The sequence below is a fragment of the Aythya fuligula genome, chromosome 2, assembly GCF_009819795.1.
Source record: "Aythya fuligula isolate bAytFul2 chromosome 2, bAytFul2.pri, whole genome shotgun sequence".
Lineage (NCBI taxonomy): Eukaryota > Metazoa > Chordata > Aves > Anseriformes > Anatidae > Aythya > Aythya fuligula.
In genome coordinates this window covers 18,569,869-18,591,029 of record NC_045560.1, presented here as the reverse complement: position 1 = coordinate 18,591,029, position 21,161 = coordinate 18,569,869, and the positions used below count along the sequence as shown (strand labels likewise).

General features: G+C 40.5%; 1 protein-coding gene across 12 annotated transcripts in view; it reads left to right on the top strand.

Moving 5' to 3' along the window:
* KIAA1217 (KIAA1217 ortholog) overlaps window positions 1-21,161 on the top strand; it is a 372,473-nt gene that overhangs the window by 326,041 nt on the left and 25,271 nt on the right. For 10 of the 12 annotated variants that reach the window (XM_032180908.1, XM_032180907.1, XM_032180898.1 and 7 more), the window contains 6 exons: window positions 1,208-1,368; window positions 7,725-7,900; window positions 15,555-15,685; window positions 15,930-16,077; window positions 17,753-17,918; window positions 18,976-19,156. In XM_032180908.1, the coding sequence (XP_032036799.1) occupies window positions 1,208-1,368; window positions 7,725-7,900; window positions 15,555-15,685; window positions 15,930-16,077; window positions 17,753-17,918; window positions 18,976-19,156 (963 nt within the window). Of the gene's footprint in view, window positions 1-1,207; window positions 1,369-7,724; window positions 7,901-15,554; window positions 15,686-15,929; window positions 16,078-17,752; window positions 18,078-18,120; window positions 18,256-18,975; window positions 19,157-21,161 lie in introns of all 12 variants that reach the window. The other 2 variants (XM_032180909.1, XM_032180910.1) reach the window with 1 other exon arrangement.

The window sequence follows — 21,161 nt, the reverse complement described above, 5'->3', positions numbered from 1 at the left end:
AGACAAACAAAAATAAAAATAAATAAAAAAAAAATAAAAATAAAAAATATTGCAATGCTATATTTGGGTTGATTTAATTGAACTTGGTAGGATGAGTGCCTGTGGGAACAGATGATGACCAAAGTCCTTGTGCACATAAACCCATTGATCAGTTATTTTTTTTCCTCGGATGTTTGGTTTTAATCTCATAGAGAAGGAAATAAGTGATAGGGGGATGACACAGTGCAGTAGTTTGGGAAGCTGCAGCCACACTGTCATCTGAGCTTGAGGGACAAGGCAGATCTGACACTGATCAGAAAGCTGTGCAGGGCTACACAGAGCTGGACTTAGAAACTGGAGTGCATCCTCCTGTCATTTTGCTGTTGGCAGAGGGAAGGGGAAAGGATGCATTAAAAAGACAGTTTGAAGAATATGGGTGTTTAAGTGTGAATTGCCAGAAGACAGATGTAATATGGCTACTAGCTGATGAACTGGGATTTGATTGTACCCTGTAAATAAAGCTTTTTCCCAGGTACTTGAGTCTGAAAAGAACAACCTTAATATTGATGCTGTGTGGAAGAACAGCATTACTTAATGAAGAAAGTCTTGTGATGACTCAGCTCACTTACTTGTTTTATGCTGTACTCCCTTGTAAACACAGTCCTAAATAAATGACCATTATTTCATTTCTCTTCTCTTGGTTTAATACCGTAGCTGTTGGACACAGCTGATAGAAATAATGCAATCATACTTTAAGCAGCAAAGTAAGATTCTCTGTAGAAACCTTCCCCCCAGACTTGGCAGTTTGACTGAATTAATCAACACATATGCAGTTCAGGAGTCCTGTGAATTTGAATCAACTTGCTCCCAGATGGCTCCTGAGAAGGCGATCCCAAAGCTACTTTCAGCACCGATTTGATTTGCTGCTGTTTTGTGTAACGTGCAGTTATAGCTAATTTTCCTATCTCCACTACATGTGGTAGGAAGCAGTCTTGTGGTAAGGCACTGCTCTGATATGGCTGAGGTTCCAGCACAGACACACTCTGATATTGTACAGTCTCTCCAATTACATCGGAAGGGGAGATGCCACTGCCCTGAGCAGTGGCAACTGTAGTTTTATTTTCATGTCCATCTGTGTGAAGTGCATGTGAATTCAGTGTGCAGAAGAAGGACCATGTTTGCACCTTCGCTGCTGGGGAGCTCAACCTGTGCTGCTGTTTACTTGCAGGTGCTGCTAACTTATCTGGGGGGAAGAACACAGTGGCAACAGTGGAGTCAGCCGTCATCCATCACCCTGCCGGAGCCTCATCGATGCAAGTAAGCCTGCATGGTATGAAACGCAACGTGTCAGATCTGCGGCTGCAGCTGCATCAGATGAAGCAACTACAGGTACGCTTACCTGAGAAATAGTGGGAAATCGGGTTGTCAGGAAATGTTCTCCTTCTTTCTCCCTCTCTTTCTCTCTCCCTCTCCCTCCCTCCCTCTCACCTTTTGTACGTGATTCTAAGTAGCAGGGTTATATAGAAAAGGAGAGACCCAATTACCATACATACAAAAGCATATACTGCTCTAGCACATGCTGCTTGCATCATCCTAGAGATATGAGAATTAGCTCAATTTAACTACTGCTGCTCAGATATGGAGAAATAATTTAATTTCTAGCTTAGTTGGATGTCTGTAGACATTAAAGCAGTATTTATGTTACAATAATATCGAGTCTGTGATTAGTTTGGACCCTACTATGCTATGTGCTGTATAAACATGTTGGAAGAGCCATGTTCCTGCTCCATACTGTTTATAGTTGAGACAGTTTTTAAGTTCCTGAATAAACAACTTTGATACAAGGAACCTGAAATGTAGCTGAGGATCAGTAGATATACATTAAGCCAGTGTTTGAGGCCTGTATTTACAGAATCCAAAAGAATAGCCAGCTTGAGCAGCAAGGGGGAAGGATGATTTCAAAAGTTACTGCAAAGGTTTGATGCACCCAACTTACATTCTCACTTTACCAGCACCTTCTTAACACAGATCAACAGCTCAGAACCTGCAAGAAACAATAAGAACAATGAAGAGTTAAGCAAAATATTCTGTTGACATACACAGTCAGGTTACCAATGTACATATACACTGCTTATCTCAGACACCATGAAAGTAAGTGTATGCAGCTGTAAAATCTTCAGCCCTTCAATTAATTGGAAACTGGAAAGCACCGTGTATTGCCTTAGAAGATGTAAGAAGAGGTAAAGCAATTTCTTGTAAGACAAAGCGGACAGCACAGAAAACTTCAGGACTCTGCCAGTCCTCCTTATCTGGAAAGAGACATGGTGTGTTTGGTAATGTAGGGCTGCAGCTACTGCTGTTAGTGCCAGGGAGGTTTTGAATATTAGAACAGCACTGTGTCAATCTCCTTTGATTTGCTGATTAATTTTAGAGTAGTATAAAGATAATACAAATCAGAATTTAGACCACATTTTGGGTTCATAATTCAATTCGCTTTAGTGGAAAAGTAAAAGAAAAACGTGGCTGAGGCTGAAGGTGCTATGACAAGGTCCTGTGCTCAGTTTGCTAGTATCAAAGAGGTGGTAGAAGGTGTTTGGAGCAAACAGCTGTGTCAAGCAGGTGACCTCTGCATGTGATAACAGCACCCATGCTTTTACTGTTCAGTAAAACTGATTGCCTTAGGGTCTCTGCCCTGGCACATTATATATAAGTGGGTATTCTTGCATGTTTGTGCTGCAGGCTGCTGCAGCCCTTCTGTCCTTCTGTAACCCCGTGTGCCAAACGCAGCTCTTGGCAAACCCCTGCGATCTGGCCACCAGCTGTGCTTAGTATGTGGCCTTGCAAAATGGGATGGAGGTTGCAAGTGCAGCGCTGGAGGCAGAGAATGTATCTTTCTCACAGGGCCTGCTTGCCAAGGAGGTAGCATTTCCCCAGCTGCAGCTTGTCTCCACAGCCCTGCCTGGAGCAGGATGCTTGCTTTTGATCAGATAAAGCATTAGGGCACACAGGAGTGAAGAAACTTGTACCATCTGCGCAAATTGTTGCTGCCAAGGAAGTCTTGAGAAGAAAAAAAGAGGAGCTATCCAGAGTGGGCTCATTAAATCTGGCTAACTTCCCGTATTTCAGAAATGATAGCAAATACATGATAGCATTGTGCCAGTATGACATGGGCAGATTTGTGAGAGTTGGATGGAAGAACCCATAGCTCAAGGGAAACTTGGGTGTTATATATATATACACTGAAGTATGAGAGTGCGTTTAATGTCAGGACTTTCCTGAATGGGTGGGAGCATTCTGAAAAAGAGTTCACAGCTTGTAAGGCAGAAAGTGGTAGTAGTGTTAATAAGTACTGTTTTAAGCTAAAGAATGTTGAAATATCACACTTCTGATGGTAAAAAAAAAAAAAAAAGTGCTGCATTTTTTGTAAAATAATTCTAAGTAAAAGGGAAATGTATTTTTCTGTTTTTCCAGGTTGTGTGCATAGTATGTCTGACAGTACTTCATATTGTTCAGTTTCTCTGTTTCTCCTGGATCGTCAGTCAGTTTGTTCCTGTTTGTGTGAATTTTTCTTATGGTGACAGACTAAAAGAAACACTTCCAAAGAACTGAAAAAGATGATTGCACAGGCACAGAACTTGGCAGGATAACCAAGTAACAAGAACAGGACATAAAACTATATTTAATATTGTCTGTGGTTCAATTTTGAATCGATGATATCACTGTAAATTCTTACTCATTTGTTTTATAGAACCAGAGAAACACATGATGGAAAAGACCCATTCATTCATGTAGGCTTTGTCTGTTCTGGCAAAATCCTCTTTTTAAAATGTATCCAGCAGGAATCCATCCAGATGAATTGATTCACACACCAGTTAAATGTACATGTTAGCAGATGCAACCAAAAGGCCAGTCTGTTTTACTCCATGGTTGGATTTTAACCAGAGATTCTTGAAATAAAGACATTTGCATCATGGATGTTGTAAGAGGTTAGATACCCTTCTTGCCAGCCCTCTCCCATTCTTCTTAAAAGCTCAGATTTTCAGAGATGTTCAAGGAAGTCTGGTTTCATGGTACCATGGAGTTTTCCTCATTGCCAGAGATAGGCCATAACTCGGCCTGTGTTCTGGATGTTTTTGTTGCTGGTCAGACTGGAGCACGTGATGAGTACAGTGGGGTAGTTCACTCTGCACTCCCATAGTGGCAGCTTTGAAAACAAACCTTATACCATGTAATCATGGCGTATTATCTTTAGCTTATTTGTACATCGAAACTTTTTGTCTGTTCCTGCCTTTCTTTAACTTTTAACTTTTAAGGGGAACACGTTTTAAGGGGAAGCAGTTAGATCTGATTAAGGTTCAGCTTTAGATATGTGTATGCATGCAAGCTTTTCCCTCAGTAAATTTATTACTTGCAGGAAAGTGAGTGCCGCCGAAAGGATAGAAAATGCAATAATAATACTGTCATAAATGGTACATGATACTCAAACAGTCTCACAAGTGTAACTTTGAATTAGAAATTCAATTATGTTCTGAAGTGCATTATAGAATTGGTGAGACGAGATTTAATCTATGTATGGTAACAAACATTAGGAATTAGATAATTAGATTCTGCAGAGATCCTGAGCTGCAGGAAGGCAGTCCCTGGTGGTGGGTTTGTACAGTGGCGTGTGGGGAACTGGGTGGCCCAGAAGCCTCTCCCATCACGGTCTGGGATGCTCCTGCTAGACAGGACATGCTTGTCTCCTAGTGAGGAGCAGGGCTATGAACTGATAGCTGATCTTCAAGGTACCCGTATCACAAATAATAATTAGCTTAAAGTGAACTAGACTGGTTATCAGGTTGTTTCCAAAGTGGGTGCCAGAGGCAGTGCTGGGGTACTTGTGAGAGAGCAGGGACAGATAATGGCTGGAGCACCTGCTGGAGAAGAGGGACAATGTAAGGGTCTGGGGAGACTGGTGATGCTGGGAGTGAGACAGGGGTAATAAATATAGGAGAGGTTGCTAGAGCTCTAAAAAGCATATTATTATTATTTTATTTTCTCCTTGCACTTATAAGCCACATTAATTAGCAAGAGATTTTTGTTTGGTGGTGAGAGGAAAACCTGCATTGCATTTCCTTACCTAGACTTGCATTTGACTTTGAAACTTGAACAGTGTTTTAACAAAGGTGTGAGTACCTAGAATTATTTGTCTTGTTTCCAAGCAAATGTGAATTACAAAAAGTTGTGCTCTCCTGAACCAGAATAACTCTGGCAGATCCATAAAATGTCTTCCACTTGAGGCGATGGAGTAACTGGCAGAGGTGGTCTGAGGGACACAAGGGGTGTGCACTCAGGGAGTCTCAGATCTGATCAAGTTCAAGAATCAAGTTCAGTTCCAGAGTGTGGAGGGAAATACGCTGTAGGTGGCCCAAGACTGCCTCCTGTCCTCACACACAGCTCTTTCCCTCTGCTCCTGCTCACTTTGCCTTATGTTGTCCTCTGGCTGGTGACTCTGCCCTGCTTAAACCCTTGGTTACTGGTTCCCCTTGGTTCCTTCTTTCCTCTCCCTGCACCCATCTGTACCTCTCCCTCCTCACCTTCTGTCCCGGTTCTCCTAATATGACGAAACCTGGTTTTGCCAGAACTAGCTAGGTGTTGGGTGAACTTTCATAAAAATGGTAAAAATATCTCTTTGATACCAACGTGAGTCGTTCCCAAACTTCAAGAGCTCACTCCAAGCACTGAGGCTAGGGAGTCCTAAACATAGTATCTTTTTGAAATATTTATTATTTATATTTTATTCCCTAATCTTGTTATCAGAAATGGTTGAACTTTTAAAACTGAAAGTTTCTAACGCTGTTCAAGCACCTTAGCTGTGGAAGTCAGTATAATAAACGTATACCCTCATAATAAACCAGTGTCTTTGCTGTTTTACACACACATGCACATAAAAGCACACAAACCCCATTTTGGCATGCTGGGAGTCACACAGCTGAGGAACGTAGAGGGCTGAAATTCTGGACACCTGAGACTTAAGTCATGCTGGCCCTTCTTCCTGACTTCAGATAAGTCATTTCACGTTTTCCAAGTCACTTCCCTTTTTCAAATTTCCCCGCTCGTTAAAGAGCTGTGAATAAAATATATGACTGAAGTGGTACATGCTCATTCCCTCATTTTATTCATTCATTTATGTTTCCCTTCTTGCCACAATGAAAGAGACATGTGTCTCAGCTGTGCTGGTCTCACTGTCAGAGATTTTAATTTATCAAATCCAAACATTAATCCCATAGTGGGGAAAAATACACATATGCACTGTCTTCAGAAGGATCCAGTCTGGTATAAAGCAGCTGACGATGTTTATAAATCTGTGCTGTTTCAAATGTTTTCCAGCTTCATTTTTTTCCCTCACTGCTTACACTTCTGTTGAGCTGAGTTTTGAGCTAACACCTCCTGCTTGTCACAGCCGAGACCCCCCTGAACACTTTCAGTGAAGTGTTACCCTCCCTCTCATCACAGCTGTGTCACTGGAGAGTTGTGTCATTGGCAGCAGAGTCAGGCACAATTTCTGAACCGTCAGGAGGAGAGATTTGAGTTTGTTCCTCTAATTCCTGTACTGATTGGGTACGAACAACCTGGCAAAGGCTTTTTTTTTTTTCCTCTGATTCCCAGAAATTCTCTTAAATCAACTTCAAAAGAAGTCTTGTTGCCTTACGCTGTCTTGTATGTAAGCCATTTTTGTGATTCTTCCTATTAGGCAGTGTTTTCACTTATGTTGAAAGCAGTTTGGCTGTTAAGCCTGGATGTTTAGGAGACAGTTGAAGGTTTGATTGCTGGTTCTAAAAATGGAACTGAGTTTCCCAAGGTGTTTTAGAAAATCTTATGGTATGAGATGCTGCTCGGCTGACAGAGTTGTGTTCTTTTTACCTGTATCCTGAAGTTGTGACTAGATGGAGCCCCACTGATCACTTAATGTGAACTTGTTTTCTTAACTGTGTTTTGTTCTGCAAACTTAATATCAGTAAAAAACAAACAAACAAACAAACAAACAAAAAAACACTTTAGGTAATTAACATGAGGCTAAGAATGCACAAATAGTAGATCTCTTGAGAAAGTGTGAATTTTACATGGCCACTTTCTGGAAAATGACCATATTTTAAAAGGTGGTTTGGGTGGATGAGGGGGGTGTTTTATATCACAGATGAGTGTGTCTGTAACCACATCACACTGGATGGCACAATCCTTCCTCTGCCACTCAAGAGACTGAAATATTCCATTCTGAGGGTAATAGTATGCTCCAGCTGACATTAATATGTACAATTATCCACTAGGCATGTATGGGCAATATAGTGTACAAAAATAAGAGAGATGTGCAAAGTGGAAGTCAGGCTTCTGGCATTCTCATGAGGCATGATTCATGATTCATACTTGATTCATGCTGGGCTGAGCATTATACAGGGGCTACAACCTCTGCAGAAGTTATGCACTGAAAGTGATGTATTGAACCTAACATCTTTTGTCCATCAGCTGACAATGGGAAGTTAAGTATACACATTAGAAGTTAAACAAATGTGGGCTTTTCTCATCTCCAACGCTTTCTCATGGAATAATGTCTATAGGTAAAGTTAAAGAGGGAAGGAAGAAGGTAAAAAGTCTCTCTAGCTGTGGGGCTGTTTATCCCAACTTATTTCTGAGCTCTGCAATGTATTCTGTTGCCAGGGATGTCAGTCAAACGGGAAAAATTGAAGTTGATTTCTTTTGTGCAACAGCTGCAGAACCAGGAGATGCTGAGGGCAATGGTGAAGAAAGCAGAGCTGGAAATCAATGGCAAAATGATTGAAACAGTGAAGAGGCTTGAAGATCCTGTGCAGCGACAGCGCAACCTGGTGGAACAAGAAAGGCAGAAATACCTCAACGAGGAAGAGAGGATTGTAAAGAAATTATGGTGGGTTGAGAAACTCTTAGAATTTGTTGCTTCTGACTGGCTTTTTTTTTTTTTTTTTTTTTCCCATAGAGTATTAATTTTCACACTGTCTTCAGTGAAACAGCACCTGTGCAGGTTCTTGTAGCTATGTTTCCTTGTACTGATATTGGCTGTAAAACTGTGTCTGTGTAGTAAAAATCATTGGCCCTTGACTGGTAGAACAGCCTGCTGGGCATGTGCCACCAGTATGAAGAAGTGCTGTGTGATGTTTAGATAGAACCTCAAGTGCTTCGGTTGGTGCCCATTGCCTCTTGTCCTGTTACTGGGCACCACTGAAAAGAGCCTGGCTCCATCTTCTTTTCACCCTCCCTTCAGGTATTTGCACACATTGATAAAATCCTCCCCCCCAGCCTTCTTTTTTGTAGGCTGGGCAGTCCCAGCTCTCTCAGACTTCTCTCATAGGAAAGACTCTCCAGTCCCTACATAATCTTTGTGGTCCTTTGTTGTTCTCTCTCCAGTATGTCCTTGTTTGTCTTCTACAAGGGACACAGAACTGGACATGGCACTTGAGGTGCAGCCTCACCAGTGCCGAGTAGAGGGGTAGAATCACCTCTCTTGCTGGTAATACTTTGCCTAATACAGCACAGGATACCATTAGCTTTCTTTGCAGCAAGGGCATATTGCTGGCTCATGTTCAACTTGGTGTCCACAGGACATCCTGGCCCTTTGTCTGCTAGGCTGCTTACCTGCAGGGTGGCCCCCAGTATGTACTGGTGCCTGGGGCTGTTCCTTCCCAGGAGCAGGACTTTGCACTTCTCCTTGTTAAACTTTGTGAGGTTCCTGTCTGCCCATTTCTCGACCCTATCCAGGTCTCTCTGGATAGCAGCACAACCCTCTGGCACATCAGCCACTCTTACCAGTTTTGTGTCATCTGCAAACTTGCAGAGGGTACGTACACTCTGCCCTGCCATCCAGATCATTAAATGGAGATGTTAAACAGGACTGGATGCTTTATTGACAACTGGGGTATGCCACTGTTTCCTGGCATCCAACTAGACTTTACACCACTGATAACCGCCTTCTGAGCTTTACAGAATCATTAAGGGTAGAAAAGACCTTCAAGATCATCAGGTCCAACCATCACCATACTACCAATGTCACCCACTAAACCATGTCCCTAAGCACCACATCCAAACTTTCCTTGAACACCCCCAGGGACAGTGATGCCACCACTTCCACAGAAGACAGACTTCAGTTATTGTATGGGAGTGGTGGGGGAATCTCCTAAATAAGGTACTGAAGTGTAATTGCAATCAGCAGTGCCAGTGTCCCTCCAAGACTTATTCAGTGGGATTCCGTACACTAAACTGCAGTTAAAAAGTACTTTGTGTGTGTCTGTGTGTGTGTAAAGACCTTTTGTAAGACTTTTTTTTTTTCCCAAAAAACTTTGGCCTACCACAAGTGGTGGGATCCAGTTGTTTGTTTTATTCCCTATTCAGAGTAGGAGACAAAATGAAGCTGAAATCAATAAACAGTTTTACTAGTTCTAATGCTCGCGTAAGTAGGATGCTATATAATTAATTATTTCTTATTACTGCATTTAGATCACACCTGAAGAATTGCCCCAAAACACAGAGAAGCTTTATAGTCAGCTTTTCATTGAAAATGATGATTGAAGAACCACAGGAGTACAGTTATTGACAGCCGAGGAAAGTAAATCTTTCCTGTTGATCAATGTGTTGTCATTTGAGTAAGATTTGTAATAAACACAGTGCATCTGTAAAGACAGAGCAGAATGTTTCTGAGGACGTATATGCTTTCTGTGAAGAAAAGTTGAGCGTGCAGTAATAGTCCATGCTGGTGTCTACAATCTGCTCAGCTGGTTTGTAGTGTTAACATTGTGTTCTAGTCTCCAGTAATTACTCCCCTGTTCACCACTTTGTTCATGTGTATCTCATTTCTAGATTGTTTGCTCTCTGTGGAAAGAACCATTTGTGTGATAGTTGTTTATAGCATTGCCTCATAAAAAGGATACTGAGTGAGGTCAAGTGCAATGGTGTTAGTTGTTACAGCTGTTCATTTAGGATACCACTCTGATTGCAATAGGGTTCTGTTTTATCAGTGTTTACAGAGTTTCTGCTGCTTCTGTGCTCTGCTCAGTTATCAAAGGGCAGTGTCCTCATAAAGCAAGTGTCTGTTATCCTCTGCCAATTTACTTTGCAGCTAAGAAACGTTGAATGGGAAAGTATTGTTCATTTGTTAATTTTGCAGGAAACTGTCTTAAATAATTCATAAGTTATAAATGTTTGTTCAACCTTTTTAGGGGTATGTTAGAAACAAATATTATATGATAAAATTATTTTTCTTCATTTGTGTCCAATGAGATTTCTTTTTCATATATTTTCATGTTTGCAGGATCAAAGCCTGAAAGAAAAAGCACATCAGATAACAATGCCTTAAGTTCAACAGCTGATAACTGTTAAAAATGGAGGGCATATATCACAAAATTACACACTGAATGTCACTGACAGTATTCAGGAAAAGGTTAATGTTCTATATAGGTGCCTTCAGTTAAGCTCATCTCCCTGCAGATATATAAACAAATGCAAAGCAACAGGGAAACAATTTTTTTTTTTTTTTTTTTAAGTCTTTCATCTGTTGCCCTCTTGACCTTTTCTGCATCATAGGACTAGGTCAGTAGACTGAGTTCATGCAAGACAGAGTTTAAGGACTTTTGCAATACTTACAGAAATTTATTTATTATTCTGTAATATGAACTTCAGCTCCATCTAAAGAAATAAAAGGAAAGATCTTTCAGTCTCTTTAAATCTCAGGTTAAAAAGCCCTGTTTTTTGCAATTCTGAAAATTAGCATTGGGAAATTTAAAATAAATAAATAAATAAATTGCTGGTTTCATGCTGTAAACTGCAGAGCTGTCTATGCACACTTCAGAGCAAGTTTTCTGTTTTGCAGCTATTAGTGATGGTGCCTACAGAAATGTGTCCATGTGTGTCAGTTGCAGCAGGATTACAGCTCAGAGTTATCTAAAGAAAACCAAGGAACCCTGTTAAACATAGTGTTTATACATGTGTAACAGTGAAACATACACGCAGAATTAACTGAGTAGTTTTTTTTCTATCCAGTCTTTTCAGCCCGCATTAGAAATGTCGTATATTATACTTCCTGGGTTGCAGACACTAGCCTTAAAACTTACCAGACCAAGGGCAAATTGTGACAATATGACATATTGACTAATCAAGTATTTATATTATTAGGAACATTTTACAGTTATTAGTAGTTTATTATGTTGTAGATTATTATAAGCACTTTAATAGAAGGTGTTTTTTTAAAGCAGAGCATTTAAATTACAGTCATCTTTGAACTGCCTGATAGGTTCTATAGTAACTTATAATTTATATTATTGTTAAGAAAAATATCAGTCATTTTTGTAAGAATAACTATGCTCAGATAGCCACTCGTACCACACACTTGGGAAGAAATATAAGAAACTGGCAACATGCTCAGAGTGTATCTCCTTGTTTTCAGTGACTTGTAGCTCAGGGGGTTTTCAAGTCAGAGATGGCATCTCATATCCAAAAGCTCTACATGGATTGTTTACCTTTCACGAACTTAAGCATTTTTTAAGTTTATGTAATTTTTGCTGTGTACAGCTTTCAGGTTCAAGGAATTCTATAGAGTAACAAATCTCTTTTTTATTTTTTTTTTAATCTCCCATCTGTCATTCAACCCCCAAACTCTTAAATTATACAAGGCAGAATATTCACCAACTCCATGCTAGTCATGATGTTATGAACTCTCCCCACACCCTTACCCTGATCCTGTCTTTTCCAGCCTGTAAAGTCCTGGTTTGCATAGTTACTTCTCACGTAGAAGCTATTCTATACATTTCCTCATCCCGTTGTCTTTTTCTGTGTCCTTTCTAACTCCAGAGTACACCTGTGAGATGGGGACGGGGAGAGAGAAGAGCCCTGCACAGGCTGTAGCTGATGGAAGTATGCCATGATTTCATGCAGTGGCATGGTGATGGTCTTCCTGTCCTCATGGTCCATCCGAGCTTTCCATTCCAAACCCAACATCACATTTATGATGACTGATTAGCAGTCATTATGATTATGTATATGATTATGATCATGTATAAAAACTTTAGGACGTTGTTGGTGTTAGTTTTTTGTTGTTGTTGTTTTTGGTTTTGTTTTTGTTTTTTTTTGGGGGGGTGATGGTGGTTTGTTTGCTTGGTTTTGTTTTTCTTTATATCATGAGAATTACTGTACATTTATTAGGAGTGACTTTGATGTTTGGTTTTCTTCCTGGTCAATTAGATTCAGAAGGTCCATCTGCAGCCGTCTGCAGTCAGCTTTCATTTTCATTCCCCTGAATAATTTAATATCCTTTGGAGATTTTTTGACTATACTATTCATCCTCTTTTCTAAATCATTTATAGTATGTTGAAAAGCACCAGCCCTATCACAGATCCCTATGGAACCCACCAGCAAGCTCCATTCATTGAGTAAGCTGTTCATTGATCCCTTCTCTTTACTTCCATTACTTTATCCATGAGAGAATTTTCCCTCCGCTCTTTGTCCTGAGGCAACTTTTCTTTCTTAAGAGCTTTTACTTAGATACCTAGCTGAAAACCTTTTGGGCTGTAGTTTTTCCCTATGCTTTTGCTGTTTCCTTCAAAGCACCATCTGGATTTGAGAGACCTTCTCTTTACACAAGTCACGTTAACATAATATATTTATCCCTGGGTCCGCTGTTGCTTTATTGTTTATTCTTTGTTATGGTATCTATCAATTGCACCGGTTTGGATGCCAGTCTCACCAGAGCACAGACCCTTGGATAGCCCCACCTCCTTTTTAAAAAGTTATTTTTATCACCTGTGACACTTTCTACTACTCTGGTGCCAAAGCAATTTTAATGAAGAAGTTAGATGCTTAGCATTAATGGTTCGACTGTTTCATCCTTGAGTTGCTGTTGAACTCCAGGGCAAATACCATCTGGTCTGGGTGACTTGTTGCCATTCTTTTTGTCAGTTTGTTTTGTAACCTGCTCTGCTGATACTGCAATCTGAGACAGATCCTCTGATTATTTTTATTTTTATTTTTATTTTTTGCCTAAAGAAAGATCTCAGCATAAAAGCTTGTCTTAGCTTCTCTCTGTAAAACATAGTTGCAGGAAAATCATTTATCTTGTATTAGCCTTCTGAGACTGCTTTAAGGTGACTGTCTTGTTAATTGGGTTTGCTCAAACAAATCTATAAAGCCAAGTTGTTTTCCCAGTTACATAAAAGAAACACTGGGGACTGCTTCATCTGTTTAAATCTTTGGCTCCTGAGGGCTGAGGTTTCTTTTCCCTTGTAGCTAGCAACCTGAGGCAGTGTAATATGGTATCCCCTGAGCAATTCAGGATCAGTTGTCCTGTTTGATAGTATCACTGCATGGAACTGAAGGTTTTTAAGGTGATCCTTTCCATTTTTGCTCAAAGAAAACAGAAAGAAAGATGTTGTCTTCTAGCTGGAAGTCTTTCCTTTACCCCTGTATTTCCATCAGTTTATAAGCCTACCAAAACATCCCAGTATTGTTCTTGGTTCATTTCTCTTCTTTTCACCTGTGAACAAACTTAAGCTTCTCCCCTTGCCTTTTTCATTGCCTGGTGGATGAAAACATCTGAGAAGCTGCTTTTCCACCTGTAGTCTACAAAAGAGGGGAGAGGGGCTCACCCTATGATTCATGAAGTAGCGCTGCCTTGTCCTGAGCACTGCTATCAGGGTATAAAGGATGGGGAGGATGCATGACTGTAGGGCATCATTCTGGGGGGCAGGAGCCTTTGCACTGCAGGGAGTGATGGAGAGCTCTCTCTTTTCCCAGCTCCTTCCCAGTTTATATCTGCACCCTTCCTTATAGCAGAGGCAGACACGGGGACAGCGGATGCCTGTGTTATTGCAGCCTCTTCCACTGCAAAAATATCCCGAGTAACGTTGCCTTGCTGCCATCGTGTGGTCCCTTGAATTGTTTCCTGAAAGTACACTTCTGCTAGTGGAAATTGTGACGCTGTATTTCTCAAGGCAGAGTCTTTGGGAGAAGTGATCTTAAAACGGGAAGAGCATCACTTAACCCCACTTATGTTTGTGGTCTGTTCAGAAGCAACTTGTGGTTCTTAACCCTGAATTGTTTGATAAGTTCTCAAGTTCTTTGGCTTTGGAGTGAAATGAATTATTTGCTGTATTAATTTAGTGTTCAGATCCTGATACTACTTCTGTTTCTCTGTGCATTAGAAGTACTATTGTATGGTCATTTATTGTTCTGTGTGACTGTGTTTCCCCTTTCAATGACCTAATGCAGAGTGGTGCTGCAATGGCTTTTCTTCTGTTACTGGCCACCTACTCCTCTCTTTTCCTCTTCATATTGCCTAGCCACTGAGATGGATCTAGGAAGTGGCCTGAATGAAAATGAGTAATTTTCTGCTGGATTTGCATGGCTGTGCTAGCACAAGAGAAATGTGTGGCGGTCTTTTCCTACCTCTTCCCAGGCAATCTGCCCATACCTTTGTTCCCTTATAGCAACTGCAAAACTTCTACCTGAGTGGATGGGAGAAATGAGGCACAAAATTAGGTTAAAATGGTACCTGACTGTCAGCTCAGAGCCTGCTTTGCATTGTTTTCTAACATGCAGTTAAACTGCTTTCAGCATATTCCTGTTAGTGAATTTGGTATCTCAATCGAGGCAGATTTCTTTTAAAACAATTTTTTAAGAGATGGTTCTTATGAAGTATTCGCATAGGTATTTGTTCTGTTTTTTGTCTAGTTGTGTATAATGCACTGCAGGTACTTTTAAAGAGATTTGTTGAGAGAATTTTTTCTGGGTGGAAATTCCAGCTAAAACAACCTGGTCTCAACCTTATAAGGAAAAAACCTGTGTCCCTCAAAAAAAAAATAAGTAAAGTGTGTAAATGATTGTGAAAATTTATGTGAAGCAAGGAAGTACTGGACAAGGTATCATGAAAGATGCTGAGGAAGCACCAGATGAAGCCTGAGGAAGCGTGGGACAGCACTTGTTGGAAAGCAGCCTCTGTGATCCATTTGTTAGTCCAAACGCTGACCAAGAGCTGCATACAATGCACACTTGTTGTTTCATTCTGGTTATTTGTGGAAACAGGACGCTGTATCCTGTCTAGAACAGACGGTCAGATAAACAGTTCTGCACCAAGGGGTTGTGAGTGCCAGTTTTTGGGCTGTCACTTTGCCATTGTGCATTCTTTTGCATGTTATTAGCAGTGAGAAAATATAAGGTGCAAACCTGTGCTGGATGTTATGGTATAGCATCTACGTACCCTTCTGCTAGGATTGGCATTCCCAGAGGGCTGCTGGATGTGTTTCACCACACCATCTGCCCTTTGTAGCACAGCTGCTCTGCACATTTGCAGCATCAGAGAAATCAATGACTGGGGCTGGTTACAAGCCTGGTCCTGTGCTGTGGGCATGAGTGTGCAGCAGCCTCGTGTCCCCTCCTGGTACCCTGCTGTTTTTTTTAATCCCGTGGTATCAGCTTTAAAGATGCCACAGTTGAGGTTTCTGATACAGTCCATTCAATTACATATATTTGATTGTAATGTGACAGTCCTACTTACATTTCATGTTCACTTTTTGTTTTGCCAGTGAGCTGGAGGGATTTGTTGAGGACCTGAAGAGAGACTCCACTGCTTCCAACAAGACAGTGACACTGAAAGATGTTGAAGATGGAGCCTTTCTTTTAAGGCAAGTGGGAGAAGCTGTTGCCACCCTTAAAGGTATGTACTTGTCTTTTTTCCTTTTGGTTATTCTCTTTTGACCACAGTGGCTGAAAGCAATTTTGCCTTTGATCTGAAGGCATAAACCTTCACTTCCAATATATTTAAAGTCAGGATTAAAGGGCTTGTCGCATGGCCCCTGAAAAGAGGCTGACAGTCAACTGTTTAACATTCACCCTGTCATCTGTTTTTCCCCAGGGCTTTTATGATTTCCTCTTGAGCCTCATAGTTGTTGTCTTTGCAGGAGAGTTCCCAACGTTGCAGAATAAAATGCGTGCGATCCTCCGCATTGAGGTAGAAGCCGTGAGGTTCCTAAAGGAAGAGCCACACAAGCTAGACAGCTTATTGAAACGTGTGCGCAGCATGACAGATATCCTTACAATGCTCAGGAGGTGATTTTTTTTTTCTTCAAGCTAAAAAATTTCCTCAAGCATTTTGGGTGTGTGTTCTCCCCCTCTCCACAGGGAATGTTGGGACACGTAGCTTGTTTGCAGTATTTTATAGATCCTTTCTAGAGCCTTCTGAAGGAAAATCAGATTATCTTTTCCTGTGCTCTGTGCAGTGGTTCTCTTCTGACCAACAGTCTCAGTTGTCCAGAGCTTATGATTGAAATGCTTCCAGATTTGGGAAGTACCTTGATGAGAAAGCTTTCAGAATGTCACCAGTCCCATATGTGAGTTAATTAGCTGTAGGCATTTACAGCAAGCTAAGTTAATACAAATATTCTCTGACACTGAAATGTGCATCCCCAAAAATCTAACAGTAAGAAATAACAGGGAAAGATTTGAAGTGGATAAAGAACCTTCTGTAAGAAACAAATATTTTCAATGTGAGTGGGTATCCATTCAAATTCTTTATTCTGTTTTTAGTTTGTTTGTTTGTTTTTTTTTTTTGCAAGATACTTTAGAGAAAGTTTAAATATTAGATAAAATGTGTGTCCACTAAGTGCCAGTGTTTAGCTATGTTTGTCAGAATATATCAGCAGCAGACAACTGCTGAATTATATGAGGCAATAGATACTGGATTTAATCCCCACTCAAAACTCAATGAATTAGGCCAAACTGTCAGTGGTCGTGGTCTCAATTTTGCTTCCATTACAAGCAAATCCAAGTCATAAATATATTGTTGCTACCATTATTCTAAGGAATGTAGGGTTGACACTGTTCCCATATATTCTGGAGCGTATATAAAATGAATTTGCCAATACTGGCAGAAGGACAAAATGGTTTATGTAACAGGCTTTCTCAGAGCCACCAATTATTTTTCCAGGTAGATAAACATCCATATCCTTTCATATTAGCTTCCTTTTCTTAAAAATGACTTCAGTTATTTCCTGCCTTATCCTGTTTGGGAAATAAACAATGAGCCGAAGTTTTACCAAAATTGTTTTTTGTTGTTGTTGTTTTTTTCCCAGCCAGATTACCTGGAAAGTGTCATAAACTCTGTTTTAGTATTGGAAAAACTGATCACACTTGATGGATAACCAAGCTTTGATGCTCAGCAATTTCACAGCCAGTTCTTAGAAATGGTTGACTCTGTGCATCCTTACCTCATTCTACCCCAAACTTTACAGACAAGACCTTCCTGAAGTACTGTTTAAATGCTTTGTTTTGGCAGTTTGCTAAACTGTTACTTCAGATTCTGTGTAACTACTTTTTCTGTGCTAATAGTCCAGGAATTACTTGTCTAGATTTTGTGTTTAAAAAAAAAAAAAAAAAAAAAAAAGTCAACTGATTTCCAGTCTCCCTCTAAAATCAAACCACTGTAACTCATGGTTTGGTAAAAGAAAAGTGCCAATACATTCATGAAGGTTTGTAAACATTTTAAAAGGCAAAAACATCCTCCTATGAGTGGCCTCTCTAAAAAAATGAGCCCCTGACTCTTAGAGAAAACTACAAAATCACAGAACTGACAGCATTAGGAAGAAAAAAAACATCATTCTAATGTATTTGATATAGTTGGTATTTTATAGTTTTTCCCTTGCAAAAGCTTGTTGTTAAATATTGCTCATGACCCACCTGGATGCTAACCATGTGCCATGCTGTTGTGTTCAATTTGGCTGGGCAGACATGTTACAGAAGGACTGCTGAGGGGTGTGGATCCCTCCCAAGCTGTGCAATACTCCACTATGGAAAAGGCCACTGCAACTGAAGCTCTGAAAAGCCAGGAGGAGCCCAAGCATGCCCAGGGACATGCACAGCAAAACCTCACAGCAGTCACCTCAGAGTCCCAGGTATCTTCAGTCAAGTCAGAAGTCGTCCCCTTCTCAACAATGACGGTCCATCACGTGCAGAGCTCTCCTGTTGTCATCCATCAGTCTCAGCACTCATCAGCCCTGGTCAACCATGCCCAGGGCTCACCTGCTGCACCCAGCCACAGTGAAGGTCTGCCAGTGAGCGGCCACTTCTCGGCCACCCCACCGGCCCCCCCCCCAGGAACCAGCAATAGGATCCCAGCCCACACAAGGCATGCCATCACCACAGGTCTCTGTCAATGGCAACACCATGCAAAGTCTTTTCATTGAGGAAATTCACAGTGCAAGTACCAGAAACAGAGCTGTATCGATTGAGGTACGGTGTCTTCTACTCACCCAGCTGTTGTCTTTTTGTGTCTGAGCTCCCAGTCTCGCTCCTGAGACTGAAGGTGGGATTTTCAAATGCATTATGAGAATTTATATGCTTAACCTCGAACTACACCACGCACTTCTGGATACCCTCTGATTTTCAGTGCAACAGTATAACATGTAACCAAAATGAATACCTGTGTTTTTTAATAAACTTTATTTTTAAAAATATTAAATAATTACCCTATTTTTGAACAATAACATATGATTCTTTGGCAACACTTGCATTGATGAATTTCATTCACTCTTTAGATCTCCATGTTCCTTATTATGGAGAGGTAAAGATGAAAGAGTGTGAAGTTTCAGTGGTTTCACACAGAGCTATGGAGCAAACCCACAGCTGAACTGTCATGTCTTATTACAGACAAACACTTTAATCACCATGTGATGTAATAAACCATCAACCCAGATTTAAATTTTTCCTTTGTTCTTTTAGTGAGCAGTGGCCACTGTTAGTTTGTCTTGTGTTTGTGCCACATCTAGCACAATGAAAGTTGGAACTATTGTTCAATTACAGTTCCATTATCTTCCCTCTAGTTGCTGACTAGAACTGTAAGAATCATGGTGAAACATCATGGTGACCTATGATGTTTACATGTGCATTTTTTAAAAAGTGATCACAACAGAAATCGGAGAGGTAAACTGATCCTTTACTGTTTTTGTCTAGAAAGCAGAAAAAAAATGGGAAGAGAAGAGGCAAAACCTGGATCACTATAATGGAAAGGAATTTGAAAAGCTCTTGGAAGAGGCCCAGGCCAACATAATGAAGTCAATTCCTAACTTGGAGATGCCTCCCCAACCAGCAGTCCTCCCTAAAGGAGATACAGTGGAAAAACCTGAAGTCTCAGGTGAGGTTTGCTAGAGCAAATGGTGCTAAGTTGCATATCTGTAAAGATAATTTGTTTTTTTACTTTCTAAAATGGTTTCAACCTAAAGATTTCTGTGTTCTTGAACATACCACTGAGTAGTCCCTGAGGAATAATGCAGGTGCAGCTGTCAGAACGAAGGATTCTATCACAAAAGTAGTGATTTTGCAGATGCCAGTGTGGGTGACCATCTGAACACAAATTTCCCCATACAGCAAATAAGTGGGTTTGTCCTCTTAGAGATGAAAGATCCTCATAAGTAGGAGAGTAAGCATACACCTTGATTTTGACAGAGATGAGAGTTTCTGTACACTATATCTAGTATACTGTGCTCATTTTTGCACTTAAAAGTTCAGCATTATGGAGGGCTGTGGAAAGAACCACAAAGATGTCAAGCACAAATGATTTTACCGTCAGAAACTTAAGAAGCACTTTTTGTAGACATTTTTTATCAAAAGAAAATCAAGACATTCCTGAGGTTTCTGAGGATAAGGCCTTTTAACTACGTACAACGAGTTCTGACAAGTTCCAGCACTTGGAAGCTGATGCTGCAAAAAGCTAGATTAAAAATTAGGTGTCAAATTTTAACATTCGGAGTAACTAATCACTGAAGCTAGTTTAATTATCAACATATTGGATTCTTTGCCACTTCAAATATTTAAGCAATAGTACATTTCCTTCTGAAAGGCTGCTCAGATACAAGTTCTGGGCATGATGCAAGACCTGCTTGAAAAAATCCTTCAACCTCTGCAATGTGGGAAGTCAGACTGCGTGATCTTAATGGTCCTTGCTAAGTGTTTTGGACCTCAGAGGTCTGAAAAAGACCTATTAGCTACATAACCGAGTTGTCTTGGAGAAGTGGCTAGATATGTAGGAATAAATGGAAGTGACTTTTGCAGTAAGGATTCAGTCCACCCACAGCTATGGTATAGATACACTGAGTTTCAAGTTTAACTTGAGTCTGACTGTGTCCCCCTAGCAAAAAAAAATTATCATCATAATGAGTTGATTGAACAGGAGTATCTACAAGACACATGAATCTGCTCAGCAGTTGGTGAGCTCTTACATAGAAATCCCCAAACTCAATGTTTTGACTTCAAGGAAAACTGAAGGAAGGAGTCAAGGTCACAGTGATGATGATGACCAGAGCTCTGGACACATGGCCTGTAGGGGACAAAAAAGAAACCATTGGTTTTGCTTAGCATCAGGAAAAGAAGGCTGAGGAAGCACAAAGGAGTCTCTAAATACATAAAAAAAATCTGCTTAAAAAAGGAAAGACCAACTTGCTTTGTGTGGATAGGACAGAAGTAGAAATTGGCAATTGCAATCAGGAAGATCCAGGTTAGGGATTAGGAAAAGCCTCATAATAGTAAGGAAAGTGAAGTATTGAAGAAGGCTGCATGAGGCGATGAGGATGTCAGAACCCCATCATTGGAGAAAATGGTTTGTGCTAACATAGATCAAGGATTATATAGGTATAATCCTTCGTGGAAGGCAGGTTTAATGGTGTAATGCTCTGTGGTAGCATCATTATTGGTTTTCCTTCCAGTCCTATTTTTTCACAAGTTAGCATACAAATCCACATGTGAATTTCTTCAAAGTTTAAGGAACAAAGAAGCTGCCTCAGCCAATGATATTGTTAATCATGAGTCAGATGCAAAATTCTTACCCAACTACTTACAAATGTAAAAATGTTGGAAATGCCCTGTTTGGTCATAGCAGTGTCCCTTCCAGCTCAGTACTCTGCCTCTGACAGAGGTGACAGAAGATGGTCTTTATGGGCAGCACAGAAACCTGGCCACTTTCTGCAGTCTGCTACGACACCTCCAACACCCCAATTGATGTTAAAGGGAGTATTGTAACCTGCTCCTTTTCATATCCATTATGGGTATGTTTTTGACCTTTTAGCCATTAATTCCTCTAATCTCTTTTAGAACCATTTGCCTCCCCACTACAGCAAGCTCCAGGAGCTCACTCCCATCCTGCA